Source organism: Pyrus communis, chromosome 8, assembly GCF_963583255.1.
Source record: "Pyrus communis chromosome 8, drPyrComm1.1, whole genome shotgun sequence".
Lineage (NCBI taxonomy): Eukaryota > Viridiplantae > Streptophyta > Magnoliopsida > Rosales > Rosaceae > Pyrus > Pyrus communis.
In genome coordinates this window covers 14,283,065-14,300,219 of record NC_084810.1, presented here as the reverse complement: position 1 = coordinate 14,300,219, position 17,155 = coordinate 14,283,065, and the positions used below count along the sequence as shown (strand labels likewise).

Sequence of the window (17,155 nt, the reverse complement as noted above, 5' to 3'; positions counted from 1 at the left end):
TCAGACGGTATTTTGGTCCACCAGTCGAACTGCACCTCGAATGTGTTACTTTTGAGTATACCTTTGATCGTCCATACGTTATATTTACATGAGACCCTGAAGAGGTTATGGAATCTGAAATTCCATATCTAAAGTTCAACTTTGAGCTTCGTTATACTTAGCTCATTGTATTTAGACAGGACATCTCTTTCGCTGTTGATCTATTGGTAAAGATGCAGCAACGCACCCACACACATCCACTGAATTGGTATTAATGACGTACCCTGAAGGTATTACATAGGCAAATCCCAACGCATCTCAGCGGATCCAACCCCCCCGATCCTCGGAATGATGCTTGCCTTATTTGTTATGCTGACGTTAGTTACTTATCAAACCAGCACAAGGAAAAATCCCCAAATGGTTGTGTCTTTACCATTAGGGATATCGCAATATCTTGGAGGTCCACGATATAACCTTAGTTGCCAAATCTTCGAATTGTTCCAAGACTCACCTCACTTCATTACGCCACAAGTGAGACATGGTTAGGAGTTCTTATTGAAAATTTCGAAGTACTTGCTATATTTTCATCCATTGTTGAGTCTCGACGACGATCCATGAAGATTATGCCGCATGTATCAACCCAACCAAGCCATGATACATCAACGAAGTCAACGACAAGACATATTGCGCCTACATCTACATCAGCAAAGCATCAGGAGATTGAAGTCATGCAATCCATTCCTAAGACAACTTGGCCGATCTCTTCACCAAGTCATTGCCCAAGTCTACATTTCAGAAGCTTGTCCAAGGAATCGGTATACGTAAATTATCTGAGTTAAATCGCTTGTAATTCTCTTATTTAGAAGTTATGTCTAACTCAGGCGGAGTATCTTGAATCATACTCACATGATCTTAATGTACTTTTTTTCCCTACGATTAGGAGCATTTTTCCCACTAGGTTTTTGCTACCTAACTAGGCTTTAATGAGGCACCTATCTCGAGATGATCACACTCCGTTGAGTTCATTACCTTCATCCAATTTGACGAGCGTTTTAGACATTATGCATATTTTTTTTACTTTTCTCCTTAGTTTATGGGGTTTACCATAGCAAGGTTTTTGTGAGTTTTTACAAATGCATACTTCAAAGTAAATTTGAGATTCACGATCACCCGTTGTGTCAATGACTTCATCAACTATTTTACCTTATCTGCTGAAGAATATGATGCAATGGTTTGTTGAGTATTTACACACTTAAGGGGAGGTGTTGTAGTCATATTTAGAATATGAATGTGATTGTGTAAATCCTAGGGAATCTGGGAAAGTATAATATATTTCTATTAGGATTAAATTACCTATTAAATGTCGTTATCCTAAAGGGAAAGGTTTTGTCATTTATACTACTATAAATAAAGGCACAATGGGGTGAATCAAACATACCCACAATTACACATCTCTCTCTTCTACTTCTCTATTACCGTACCTTTCTCTCTCTATGGCCTCCATAATTGTTCACTAAATTACATCTACAACAAATAGCTTATTTTTGTATTTATTTAAAAGTCAAATCAATTAGTTCTACAATGGACGACCTGATTGGGATAACTGATAGAAACTTTTAAAATTTTCATTTTGGGTAAATGACATTTTACCCCCTCAGGTTTAGGGTCAATTTCAATTTCTTACAACATCCTTAAAAGATTTCAATTTCATACATTTACTTATAATTTAATTTCAATTTCATACATTTGTTAGAAAATCTGTTAAGTTAACCGTTAAATGATGACGTGGCAAATATAGGGTTCCTATTTGTGCTGACGTAGCTACCATATTTATGCCACGTGGCTAAACACTTAATAAAAATTTTAAAAAAAATAAATAAATAAAAAGAACCTAGAAATCCCCGACCCATTTCTCTCTCTCTTCCTTCTCCTACCTCGCAACCCCCCCAAGAAATCCATCATTTCACCGCAACCCCTCATCCCATCCCACCCCACCCCACCCCCACCTCCCCCGCGACCCCTCCACCACCCCGAAACCCCAATGCCCAAGATGACGTCGTCCGCCACATCAGCCTGCGGGTCTTATCGACCCTGGAAGCCATGGATGCCCGTATTTCCATCCTCCAACTCTTCTACACCCTCGACCTCGCCGCCTCCATAACCACTGTGTTGACGGCGCTCAACCTCTTCCCGGTGGCTTTGGAGCGTATCTTCGAGGATTGTATTCGATTCTGCCTCTGATTCCTAGAGGCCATCCCCTGGACCCAAGATGATGAAGCTCGAATGCTTGACCTAATCCCTCACTTAAGTGAAGATGAATCCAAAGATCTCATCACTAGGGTTTCTAAAACCCCCGATTCGAGCGAAGAGATGCTATACGGTCTCATCCTCGCATTAACTCACAACCCAAGCATGGTGTTCGTCGCAAAGCTGCTGCTGGAGTTTGGGTCCAGAGACTTGGTCGAGCGAGTTCTGGATCGCGTATTTCAAACCACTTTGAAGGTCATCAAGGAGTCTATGGAGGAGGAATACACGAGTCTCGGAGTCCGTGGCGACCATGACGAGACCAAAGCCATCTAGAGGCTCAACCTCCACACCACAATGACCAATAGGAAACACCTGGTGTCGCTTGTGGAGAGGATGGTCAAGCTCCGAGTCACGGTGTCACGCCCCGATCCTGACATATGTCCAGGATCGACATGTGACGTCACCAAGTATCCGTATATCTAACATACCCCACCTCCAGAATATGTACCAAGCACGCTCAAGCCTCGAATTGAGTAATGATTTTTTGTATACTTTATGGTTGCATCTAACCTTCTCGTTAGACTGCCTACGTACCCACAATAGGGATCAAGCCATTCGTAGTTCACCAATTCACTATACTCGAACATTTATCACATAAATCGTTATGTCTCAACAATATATCACAATGCATACCATGCAATATGTTCAAGAAACAATGACGAAGCACAATATTCTTCTCAAGCCACATTGATCAACTAGAATAATCATAATAATGACATCCATATCTAAAGTCATTCCGCAATCCCGTCAATTAATCAATTCATGAATAAAAAATGCATGATCTTAGCATTTATTTACGTTAATCAATCAATGTGATAACTTATCATTTCACGAATTTAACTAAGAAATTATATATAATTCCCTACTTGGATTATGAGTAATAAACATGGTAATTCTAATTTATAATCACAAGGTCTATTAGGGGTGATTCCTATCCACTCGAATCTAGGGTTCTAGACTAATCTTATGGGAATTAGCAAAAGCAAGGATTCTGGACCACTCAACGGAATCCAACAATATCAGGTTCCGAACCACTCAACGGAACCAAAATACCAAACGATTTCTCGTAATCTACCCAAACCTGTCATATGTAAAATCAGTGCTTACATCAAGGGAATGCTGCACTGGCAAATCAGAACTCGGTTAAGCTGCGAAGCTCGGGTAAGTTGACAATAATACAAGTATGTGATATTCAATAAAAACATACCATTGATCACAATCTATAAACATCAAGTGTAGAATCATGCTTTATGAAATCATAATCAAGTTGTTGAAAACTCCGAATGAGTCACCTAGACATCCAACAACTTTTCTAAGTCAACCCATAAGATTCTCAAAAACCAACGTTCATATGTACATTAAAAACTAGGGCTAGAGGGACGCGGTTCGGCCAAATCCTACATAAGTAATCAAACAGGAAGTGGCCCCCCATAACGGATTAACCAAGCAAAGCCACCCCTGAGTAACCATGTAGGTAGTGACCCCCCATCGCGGATTAACCAAGCAGAGTCACTCCCACGAATCTATTAGGCAGTGATTACCCATCGCGGATTAACCAAGCAAGACCACTAGTGACCCCCAAATGCGGATTAACCAAGCAGGGTCATAGTCCCCTACTACCCCTCAATTTATAAAACATTTCAATATGCAATTCGAATCACTTTTCCACAAATATTACCAATGCATGAATCAAGTCAAATTTAACAAAAATAGATCGATGGCCAATTATAAAAGAATCATATTTTAATAGAAAACACATTTATAAAACCATGTCATATCCACAAAGGATATTAATATAAAGAATAGGGTAATCACCATATCACACACACACACACACACACACACACACACACACACACACACACACACACATATATATATATATATATATATATATATATATTAAAGTCACTCCCGAGACAAGTCCGCAAGGCTTCACTGAGTCTCTAGTAATACTAATTTTAGTAATTCAAATGGTTCAAGACCTGTTGACAAAAATCAATGGTGGGGTCCATACCCTAGCAATTTAATCCGGAAGATTCACACATCATAATCTAGATCCGTAACTTCTTAAGGTCCACATTATGCTCAAAGAACAACATACTAAACTCTCATTGTGATCTGACGGTCGGATCTCCGCCAATTGCTAGAATTAGGTAGTGGTTAACAATTAATTTTACTAACTTAGAAATCCAATTTAGGAAGATCCGTAAGTAGATTCTCGATCTGTCAGTTCCAGCTATTCTCAAATATTATGTTCTATAATGCATTAAAGTTTGGTGATGATCCAACGGTCAGATCGTCGATTCAAATTTTGATCAAGTGATGTATCATAATGAAACTAAGTTCAAACAATCAAACCACTTCATATGGATATCAATTATGAATTCAGAGCATCTAATTGGACTTAAAAGGGCATTGTTGGCACACTGGCCATGCGCCGTCGTGGGTTGCGGTCGATCGTCCCAACTCGCCGAAATATTCAACTATTTTCAATAATTACCAAATTTTATAGGCAACTAGATCTCAGTGAGTGGAGCAAGTTTTATACATGTGGCCAAGTCCAATTTGGCTAGGAAAAGCTCCAATTACCCTCGAACTCGTCAGAAAACCTAGAAATGGGTGTTCCTCGATTCATTGCCAAAACGAACTCCGATGCCTCATCACATAGTTGGGCCTTGCTCCAAGGGTTGAGGGGAGTCTATTGGTGGTGTGATCGCAGGTAATCGTTGTTGGAATCACCGTAACATGAGAAAACTCGCCAGAAAACCATGGACTTTGTGGCTTCGTTTTGTAAAATTAGGTTAGAAATTGAGAAATATAATACCACAAAGATGTTGGGTTCGCTGAGAGCTTTCCATAGACACCAAAATCACCTCAATTGGATGTCGGACGAAACAGATACAACCGGGTCAAGGAACCGGGTCGGGGTTTGAAATCGGGTCAAGGTTGCTTGGGTGTTTCCTCCTTTCTCTCCTTTCCCTCCTTCTTCCTCCCCCTGATTGGTTCCCTTAACTCACATAAATATGATTGGCCTCTTTCCCACAAGATGAGAGTTTAAAATAAATTTAAAATCTATAGTTTAGTAACACAACTTCAGATGTTCGTATCTATAACATTATAATCCGGACTCGCAAATGGTTTTCGCCTATGCGCTCGTAGTTTCAAGATCTATTTGAATACGTTACTTGTGACCTCGAAAGGTCAACGAATTTTAGATAATTACTTCCCAAACTTCAAACTTTGTAACTAATTTAATTAAAATCTAAATCCAAATCAATTAATATAATTTCTCGAAAAATAATATAAAATCTTAATAATACAAATACGGAGATTATAATAGTGAAATCCAGGAACGGGATTTCACACGCAGACTTGGCGGTAAAGGATTGGAGTGAGCAACCTGCTTTCGCTGCCAATTTGCAAAGACTTTTCAGGATGATGCATGGAGAAATATTGTGTTGAGGCTACCTAGCATCCTGCTTCTTTGCACTTCGAGGCTTGCAAATGTCGTCGCTGCTGGAACCATTTTGGTTGATGCTCAGGTACTATTCCCATGTCTGGGGGGTTGCGGATAAGGAGAGGGAGAAGTGGGTCGGGGATTTCTGGGTTCTGGTTTTTATTTTTATTTTTATTATTATTATTTTATATTATTATTTTAATATTTTAAATTTTTTTATTAAGTGTTTAGCCAAGTGGCACAAATGTGGTAGCCACGTCAACATAAATGGGGACCCCATATTTGCCATGACATCACTTAATGGTTAACTTAACAGATTTTCTAACGGATGTATGGAATTGAAATTAAATGATAAGTAAATGTATGAAATTGAAATGTTTTAAAGATGTTGTAAGAAATTGAAATTGGCCCCAAACTTGAGGGGGTAAAATGTAATTTACCCTTTCATTTTTATATGATATTTAGGCTTTGATGAGGTAGTGGTATAGTTGTAAATAAAGAAAAGTTTGCTTCTAACTGAATTGGGCTGACATAATGAAGTTTCTGTCAAGGGCATGGCTGGAAAAAAAAAAATTATTCCGTGTTTGGGCTTTTTATTCAGCCCATGTCTCTTAATGTTTGTAAGGTTTGATTTAAGTTAGTTTTGTCCTTATGATTAAATATGAAACCCTTTTAGTTAAATAATAGTTTATGGTGGTTTTTGGTTAAGTTAAACTTAGCCCAAACCCTTTTCATTAAAACTCTCTTTATAAATCCATGGAATTTTATGGAGTTTAATTGATTTGTAGAGATTCATGTAAAATTTTGGTTCAATTCCCTCGAAATCTCACGGGGAGAGGTGAAATTTGTAGATGCTTAAAATACACTACGAAATTTCTAAAATTCCCTCGAATTCCTCAACTTTTAAAAATTCTTTAAAATCAATTTCTAATTTAATACACCCGGAATATTATAAACTGCTTTAAAATCCTAATTAAATGCACCTGAATTTCTAAGGATTTTAATTAACTATCTTAAAATTCTGATAGAATACACTTTGAATTTCAGAGAATCACTTAAAATCCTAATTGAATACCTCTAGATTCATTAAAAGAATTAAAATCCATCAAAATCTCATTTGAATACAAAGTACCAAATGGAGGAATCTAATCGAGAAATAGAAACAAAACCAAATAAACTAAAATTGAAAAATAAAATAAAATAAAATAAAATAAAAGAAAAATAATAATAAGTACATGAGATGATAGAATAAATAAGCATAGTTTTTCCCTTGCGGAGGAAACCGTCGTGGGAGAAGTGGATAGTGGGTTTCAGAATTTAATTGCACTTCATAGACATACGTTCAGAAAACTACTACGATTTCTTTTACTGGTCTAGTTTTGCACAATGGATGGGTGTGGTGTTTGTCTGGTTCTACATGGTTATTGTTTCAGTTTTTATTTTCTTAAATAGTATAGATAATTACGCATTTTGAAATTTTGCAAAATTTAGTGTCCCACCTCCTCCAAAATTTTTCAGTTAAGGGTGTATGGTTCTATTAGACATTATGCTCGTGGTAGATAACAAAAAGGGTTTGTGGATACAAATAATATTGACCACGAGCATTGTCCATGGTGGCTTAGTAAATTTACAATGTGCAACTTTGTGCGTGGTCGTTCACTGCTATTTTACAACGGGTTAAAATTTAATTGTAGTAAAAAATTGTTATTTACCGTGTGTTTATCATGCCTGTGGTAAAATTGTACACTTTTTTATTTATTTATTTATTTTTAACGGACACATGAAGCCCGTGATAAAATTGTCGTGGTAGAAGTGTGGACATCGAAATTTCGGTGAAATGAATGTTGACCAATAATTAAAATTTCAACGCTCACGTGTCACATAAATTTTACATGTAGCGTGTGACTCAACGAAAAATCGAAATAAATTGGAAAAGTCATCAAATAGGACACGTGTCAATACCTGGCAGAAATGATTTATTTCATCTGATTATTTAAATCCAAAAATCAAGTTTTGGAATTCTATAAATAGGAAGCCAAGACATTCATTTTAGGGGAAGGAAGAAGAGAAAGAAAGAAGGGAATTCACATCACACCAAAACCTTGAAGCCTTGAAACTCTAAAGCTCTCAAGCAAATCCCGAAGGATCAAGAAAACACTCTTCGTTCTTCGTCAAATCCTCCTTCAAGGTCAAGCCCCAACGGCCCTTGAAGAACTTCCACCGACTCAAGATCAAGCCCCGACGGCCCCTTGAAGAAAGTGTTCACCATCGTTCATCATCCGTTCATCCCAAGATCAAGCCCCAACGGCCCTTTGGATCAAGAACACATCAACAAATCCACACATCCAATCGTTCTTCAAGATCAAGCCCAAAAGCCCTTGAAGATCCGATCATCCATCAACCTTCAAGATTAAGCCCAAAAGCCCTTGAAGAAATCCGCACAACTATTCTTCAAGATCAAGCCCAACGCCCCTTGAAGATCCATTCATCAACTCTTCATCCTTAGATCAAGCCCCGACGGCCCTTTGGATCAACAGCTCATTCACAAACCTACACCCTACGAAGATAGAATCAGAGGATCAAATTACAAAGAGATTGTAACCCCAAAATCATTAAACCACAAAAAATATATTTTGTATGCGTATTCTTGTTTCTTGTTTCAGGAATTTTTCGTGTTTACAAGATGAGCTATTAGTGTGGAACGGCCAGTATAAGGCATGGAAGTATGAGCTGCATAAGTACTACGACACTTTTCTGACACCTGAGGCAGCTCTTGCAAAACTACCCTAGGAGTTTGTGGAGAAGGGGGCCGAGTGGGAGTAGCTTTGTATTCATTTTCAGAGTGAAAAGTTTTAGGTAATCAAAGTTTATTTATATACTTTTTTTTTCAGTTAAGTTAAATTAATATTTTGTAATGGACAAAAAAATCTGCTGCAATTAAAGGTAATCGGGACAAAAAAACCGTATCTTCACCACTCCGATTCTCGACCCCTATCTTACCAAGTCAAGGAACGGCAGGTGGCTAGGGAGCCTTTCTCCAAGGTGGTGGTTTGGGGGGGATGCACGCCAATTATGGCAACGAGGTCGCGATGAAATTTATGTAAGTATTCATTTATAATTCTTTTACTGTAAGTTTCGTTACAGTAAATAAGATTTAAATTATAATTGATAATCTTCCTTTGTTTCCATTGTTTTTTTTTTTTTTTGGTAGGCTTCTATGATACTCGATAAAAGAGTGTTAGTGTAATTAACCTTTATTTTTAGGGTTTGAATTGAATACATGATAGAAAGCATATAATATAAGGAAACAGAGGTGCTCAAAAGCCATTTTCGTCAAACAACAAAATACATATATTTTTCACCAAGGACTTCCACTAGGACTCGCAAACATGGCCTGTTTATGTTTGTTATCAAGTCCTCTCATCCTCAATTTTTGGCTTTTGAGGCTATGTAGTTGCTTGAGCTGTTTAAGTTATGTACAACTCGAAAATTTTCAAGTTATTAGTGTGTAAATTACCATTTGTGACAAGCAAGGTTCTAAAAGACGTTAAGCTAGTCGGGCGGTAGGTTGAGGCCTAATGCCTAGGTGACTAGGCAGAGACTAGGTGGGGGCCTAGGCGAATTCAAATAAATTTATTATATATTGTATTAATAAGTGCTGATTTATACTTAAAAAACACATAATTATATTGAGATACATAAACTACATAATAAAATGACATATAAATTATAAAGTATTAGAACATATTGAAAACATGCGAAACAAGCATATAATGAGTGTTCATCCAAGTATTTAACAAGTCTATTATATTTTATTTAAAAAATAAAATACAAAATGAAAATTATTGATTTTTTGTCTAAGTAGGAGTCACAACCTAGGTGGGCGCCTAGGAGAGCTAGGTGGATGCTTAAGCGGGTCTAGGTGACATTTCTTAATTTTCAAACGCCCAGGAACTAATCGGCACGGTGGCCAGCCATCAAGCATCTAGGCAAGGATTTTTAGAACAGTGATGACAAGCACCTGATAGAATCTTGTTTTCGGTACACTACGAATCTGATGAACTCCAGCAACCTACATCCCAGACAAAAAACATATGAATACAACCTTGAGCGAGCAAAGTATAACTCTAAGAAATGGCCAGCTGATGTTGTATGCAATACATTAAGAATTTGTACTTACAGAACGGTATATTCTAATTCCTTTTTATTTCCTGTATAAATAGTATTTTACCTACGCAGCCTCGGGGTACCTTAATTCTGACAGATCGATTATCCATTTTTTGCTCATGAGACTGATGAGATCGTGTTCTTATTTGAGGTGCATATATACCGTTAAGGGGTCCTAATCTTTTCGACTTGAGTAGTCTGAAAAAACACATAGAGCCTTGCCAAGAACTACCTTGTACGGAATAACTCATGCTTCTTTTCCATGCATATATGCATGGCCAAGTGAATCGTAGCTTCCTTATCATCCAACCCAGCTTTCAGTAAATGTGATTCTGATTGGTCAATGCCACCAGAAGTGTGAAGCTCCTCATGTCATATATATACAGAAGGAGTTTAACAAATACACGAGGAAGGTAATAGTCAGTAAGATTTCTCTATATTAAAAACCTGCATTTTGAACATTATGAGTAGATTATTTAGTCAAACACAAATTGTCGACCTTTTGGTCACTGGATTTACAAGAATGCTCCATTCTTGGTGGAAAAATAAACTTCACTGAACAATCAAGAAATGAGATTAAAAATGCAGTCAAAAGAGATGAAGATGGTATACCCATCTTTGATGAACATATAGGACGAGGAGTCCCAAATGCAGTTAACACATTACTTTTCACCATTATAGAACATTTCATAAGAACACCCAGTAATGTCACCTCTAGGATTCATGACCAACTTTCTAGAATGGTTGATTACTATCTTCTCTAAGCATGACTTTGGACATGAAAACATCTTTGTACCACCTAACATCACTTAGATTGCTAAGTTACTCATAATGTTCAAAATGCAGATTTTCAGTATACAGAAATCTTACTGGCTATTACCTTCCTTGCGCATTTGCTAAACTCCCTCTCAGCTTATGCCAATCCTATGGACTTATTGTTTGGAACACGCTTTACTGTTTGGGTTAAGAGTAAACAATCCTTCTTAAAAGGTTAACAAATTAGATAAGCTGTAACTGATAAACTGAAAGATGAACAAATGTAGTGATTATAAAGATGATAACTCAGAATTTCCCATTACTCCATCAATTCCGGCACAGGCAGCACAACCATCTCTGCCTGCCATCCCGGAACAGCCATTATCGGACATTAGTCCATCATCATCACTCAAAGGAACACCTATGGACTTCTGATGGTTGAATTTATCCCACCACTTGACTGATCTGGTTCTATAAACTTCACCTATTTCAACTTCATAATCCCACTTCATATATATATATATATATATATATATATATATATATAGCTACAAGGGCAGAGCCAAGTACAGGGCTACCCTAGTGATGCGTGATTTATACGCACACAAATTAAACCCTCTTTTTGTCGATTTGTAGTATAAGTATAAGTAGGGATCGTTCTGGACCAGGGATTAGGAGGGATTGTTAATCACTTGGATTTGACTCAAAAACTTAAAAACACAGTTTAAAACACTAAACTAGACTCAAAGAATACAAAACTAAACTTTAAAACACTAAGACAAATCAAAAGCTCAAAATGCTTTAAAACATAAACTAAACAGATTTCTAACTAAATTGAACAATAAAGTAAAGGGGATTGAGTTTTGGACTAAATTAAACTAAAATGCACAGATTATAAATTAAAGCAGAATGTAAATATGAATGTGATGGAATTGAATGGATGAATGCTAGCTAAGGGGTTCTTCTCCACACATGTTACACTTGCATACAAGATTGATTCTCAGTTGGTCTTTCGATAAATTATGAAACTCAACACTCCGGGTTAATTAGGTCCGCTTAAATTAACCGTCAAGTTTTCCTTAAGTTAATGAATTGGATGGGTTAGCGCAACGCAATTCACAACATTCTCCAAAAGTCCTTTACGTGAACAGCACAATAAAGATACAATCAAAGATCATTAAGCATTATGAAAACTATAAGTGTTGACGAGGCATTCGTTACTATGATGAGCATGAAACTCTTGCCAAGAATTCATTTAACGCGATTGTTTATAAGCAACCTCCACTACTTGTGAATATAAGTTCATAACGATTAGGTGAAACTCACTTATATTCTAGCGTCATATTCATGCATGAAAATTAAGCGCGCATTCTTAATAAACATTCATAAATAAGTTATCAATCAAACGGTTAAACAAATTGAATCCACAACTTATGAAATTCCAACGAAAGTTAATCAATTCATATTGCAAACATAAACATAGTTTCGAATCACCCCCTAGCTAAAGGGGGGGGTTTAGTTCCTCATAACTTTGAAATCAAAGAAACACCTAAACATTCCAACAACTCAAACTTGAATTGTATGAACGTTTAGGCACTCTTCTCTTCCATTCCTCATACGTACAAAACAAAGAGAATTGAATTTAAACTTTGAAATCAAAGAAACACCTAAACATTCCAACAACTCAAACTTGAATTGTATGAACGTTTAGGCCATCTTATCTTCCTCGTTGTTGTAGCACAAGGTCTAAGGTGAGGTTTGGGGGATTATGGAAATGGTAGAGGAGTGGTGGGGGGACTCACGGTTTTGGATTCTAAGGGGAAGTGTTTGTGTTAGTTGTGGTGTGAGAAATTGAGAGATGGAGTGGGGAGTGAATGAATGAATTGTATGAATGCAATGCATGGTTTTATAGGGAGAGAATGGATGGGAGAACATGTGAATGGCAGCTAGGAATGATTAAAGAATGGAATGCTAGGTTGGAAATGCATGTGAATGCAAGGAGGAAAGCTGAAAATGCAAGGGAAGCTCACGGCACAATGTTGTTTTGCTTCTTGAAATGCATGTGAATGCATGTGAGTGCAATATGAAAAGAATGACTAATTAATGTATGTAGGGTGCAGCTAGGTTGGAAAGGTGTGGATTGTGGCTGCAATTTAGGGAAAGGAAATAGGTTTAATGCATAAATAAAAGGGCAAAGTGGCTGCAATGATGAAGAAAAGCTGGAATTGGTGTGGAAGGCACGGCAAAGACTTGTTGTTTGTGTGAAGTGTGTGTGAATGCATGTGAGTGGCTGATTTGTGGTGCAATGATGAAGAGTTGCATGTGGGTTAGGTTGGAATTGCATGTGGAATGGCTGGAATGAAGGGGAAGTCACGGCATTGAAGGTGTTTTGTGCTTGAAATGCATGTGAATGCATGTGAGTGCATGTGTTGGTGTTTTTTGCATGGCTTTGATGGATTGTTTGATTGGGCTAGAGGTTTTCCATGGCTCAAAGGATTTGTTTGATTGGGCTAGGCCCTTTGTTTTATGTCCCAAAGAGCATACAAGGCTTCAATTTCGTTCATCCTCTTTGCTCCATGATTAAGCTATCCAATCCATGCCCAAAAATGCTCCAAATAGCCTCAAAATGCACTTTCTTGCTCCCTAAGCCCTTAGAACCTAAAAACACACAAAAGAAGCATAAAGGACTAAAATAACTAGAGAAACATAACGTAAATGCACGAGAACAAGCCATTTAAGTCGCATGAATATGCTCCTATCACCTAGGCTATAGCCTAGGTAACTCTTGTGGGTACAAACCAATTATTCCCTATGTTTCATTTATTTTTATATTCATCTCACTATTAGCCCATGTATTTTTTTTTTATTTACTTCATTAACCAGTACTATTTATTTCCTAACAAAATCTATTTTACACTTCATATACTCTCCATTTATAGTTATTCGTGACAATAATTACTTACTCTAATAGTGCTTTTAATTGTTTTCAAAAGCAACTCATTGCATGTTTTAGTTTTTGAATTATTTTATGCATGACTTTTATCTATTTAAAAAAGTTTTACAGTGTGTTAACCTTTTTCTGTTTATTTATGTATATATTTGCCATCTTAAAGGTTGATGAACATAGAATAATTGGACAAGCTTTGCTTGTAAGATTAACCTACAGTCATTTTTTTAAAAACCAACTGTTTTTTTAGACTTCTTAGCTAGCTTATCGGCCGAAATTTTTTTGGCTCCGCCCTTGTATAGCTAGTACTTGAGGGTTTCTATATATCTATTGACCCTAAAAACTACATAGCGTACGAGGCGCGTAGGTCAAGTAACTTAATGAGTTAACTATGTCCTTCGTTGGTTGATTGCTGATATGGGCATCCCAATTTGCTACTAAGATCGGCCAGAAAAATGCTTTTGAATGTAGTGGTATGATGGAATGTGTTCCTGACTTCAGAATCAAGTGACCTTCGTTGAGGAAGCAACACTCTCAGCCTTGGATTCTATAGGTTGTGCAACTCACTACGAAGTTCAGGGTCTTCTACACTGGGTTCGGCAACCTTAACTATTTTAGTGAGAATATAGGTCCATCGAACTGGAATTAGATTGTAGAGACAAAGATACTGAAAGGAGATGAGTGTCTTTATAGTAAAAGTGGTTTAGCCGTTGATATGTTGAACTTTAAATGTTACATGAGAATATCTAATCCTAGAAAAATCCAGTTCATCGAGAAAGCTAATGAAGTGAGGTTGTTCGGCAAAAAAAGTCAAAGACTCTTCTCTAGGAGAGACTTGGGATAAATAACCAGTCCAAAAAGGAGATCTTATTATTTAACCAAATTTTCAAGACTCCTTAGCCAAGCTGATTCTATGACTTCAGTAATGTTTAGCCAAACTGTCACCTTCACCAGTTGCCTTTAGAAAATTTTGTTTAAGCAAACTGTTATAGCCCATTGGCTACCAACTCAAACCTGTTTAACCAAATTGAATTTGTGCTGACTTATTAGTGGAGCAGTTAGTGTTTATTTATTTTTATTATTTCCTTTTTCTATTTTATTATTTAATAAAAGGGTAAAGTTGTGAATTTAATAGTAGAATTTTGACTGAAGAGGTTATGTGAAAGTGAATTAAAACCTGAGGGCTGTTAGTGTAATGTCTCAAATTTGAGGGGGTTTTGTGAAATCTCGATAAACCTCAAGGAATTTATTATTTAATTAATTAGTTGTAAGGGTAAAGTTGTCAATTTATTAGCAGAATTTTGACTAAGGGAGTTATGTGAATGTGAATTAAATCCTGAGGGGTGTTAGTTTGATGTCTCAAATGTAAAGAGGTTTTGTGAAAACTAGATAAACCTTAAGGAATATTAGTGTAACTGACCCTAATCAGGAGTATGCATGAAGTAGGCTTGACAATTTCTGACACGACCCGTTAACCCGATATGAAACGACATGAAATTAACAGGTTATCGGGTTGACACGATACGAATCGGGTCGTTATAATAAGCACCTGTTAAGATAACGGGTTGGTCCGGGTATACACGTGGATAACCTGATACACGATAAGTAAAGTATTAATTTAATAATTTTATACCCCTAAAAATAATATAATAATTATATATATATATGTATGTATATATATTAAATTAAATATAGAAAATTTGGAAAATGAGGTAATATTTTAATATGATATAGTACTATTGTTTTATTTATTTTCATAGTTGTTTTGGTAAACTTCTCATAATTTGAATGGTTAACAATATTTGGTTAACGGGTCATAACGGGACAGGGTCATTTTATCTGTTAAGTGACCCACTTATTAAGGATCCATTAAGATAATGGGTGTGACATGACACGACCTGTTAAGATAATATGTATTACACGAAAACGACACGAAACACAACATGAAACACAACAAACACGACCTGTTTGCCAAGCCTACATGGAAGAAAAAAGTTGTACAGAAATTATTTTTTTATTATTATATTCTTCTTAGTTTTTAAACAGTTGTTTCCCTTTGGGTATAAAATGCTTAATTTAGAATTTTTGGCTTAGGTGTTTGACTTCTTTCTCTGGCATTTTGCTTTCAAACGTTAAGGTAAAATCTCTTTAAAAAAATTAACTTGATCGGGTTTAGTTGTCAAATTCGAGCATACGCTAGGAATTTAATATTTATTGACGACGAAATGAGCAAAATCTGTAATGTTTTTAGGCATGATCTTGCCCTAAAATGACAAACAAACGTCTGTAGAACTTCAATTACAAGAAGAAACATTGTAACCTTCATCTCCAATTTTGACATCAGAAAGGCCTGCAGCAACAATACAAACCCTAATAACCTCGTTTTCTTTAGGGTTCCTTCAACCCTAAACCTTATAAATGTTGCCCTTGTGGCCAACCATCTCATCCCACAACCAAACATTAATAGCACAATATTGAATAATTCTACAATTAAATCATTCAACTATGGCAGCTCTCAGATTTTTTCACTACTAATTGCTTCAATCACCTTTGTTCAAATGGCAATGGCTGGAGACCCGGACATTCTTACCGACTTTATTGCTCCTCCAAACGTAACAGTAGATGGCAACTTCTTCACAAACACCGCATTTCGCGCTCTTGTTGGGGGCGGCCCTCCCACAGCTTTCAAGATATTAAAGGCAACCATGGCTGAGTTCCCCGCTCTTAATGGCCAGAGTGTTTCATACGCCATCCTCGAATTCCCATCTAAAAGTACCAACCCACCACACACTCATCCTCGCGCTGCTGAACTCCTTTTCCTTATTGACGGTGCCCTCGAAGTTGGTTTCGTGGACACCAAAAACACACTCTTTACACAGACCCTTCAAGTAGGTGATCTCTTTGTATTTCCCAAGGGGCTAGCACACTTTCAGTACAATGCTGATCCACAAGTCCCAGCTCTGGCAGTTTCTGCCTTTGGAAGTGCAAATGCAGGAACTGTATCAATACCCAGCACCTTGTTTGCCACCGGCATTGATGACAATGTCTTGGCTATCTCCTTCAAGACCGATGTCGCCACCATTCAAAAGCTCAAGGCTGGACTTGCACCCTAGCCATGAGGACAGAATTGTTATTAACCAGAAGTTCAATGTTCTGCTCAAGCAATTTTCTATCCTTTCGTTTGAATAATTTAGTCTTAATGTATTCAAGGGGCATGTTTGTTTCCTACAAATGATTTATGGTCAACCAACTAAAATCTTCACTCTCTTTTCCATTCCTTTTCCTTATTGCCAAACGTCCTAAAGTTAAACAGTACAGAGAAATAAACTCATCCGAGACAGCAAGTAAAACAGAATTATGCTAAAACTGACCAAAAAGAAAAGGCAGCATATAAAATCGTACCCGTGTGTAAATACAAATTCTTAAAGTAAAAGCTCAGTTGGAGAGGACAAAAAACTACATAACATTCCAGTTCTTCAATGCTAATAACGCCATAAACTACATCCGCCCCCAAAATTTATGGATAAAATTGTCGGAGA

General features: G+C 37.0%; 1 protein-coding gene and 1 pseudogene across 1 annotated transcript; both read left to right on the top strand.

The window, feature by feature from the left end:
- The first annotated feature begins 253 nt into the window (after window positions 1–253).
- LOC137742996 (uncharacterized) lies at window positions 254–11,104 on the top strand (annotated as a pseudogene).
- Window positions 11,105–15,097: 3,993 nt separating this feature from the next.
- LOC137742995 (germin-like protein 9-3) lies at window positions 15,098–16,743 on the top strand. The gene is made up of 2 exons (XM_068482920.1): window positions 15,098–15,120; window positions 15,961–16,743. Exons 1-2 carry the CDS (start codon window positions 15,098–15,100, stop codon window positions 16,727–16,729), a joined length of 792 nt encoding a protein of 263 aa, XP_068339021.1. The 3' UTR covers window positions 16,730–16,743.
- The last annotated feature ends 412 nt before the right edge of the window (window positions 16,744–17,155 follow it).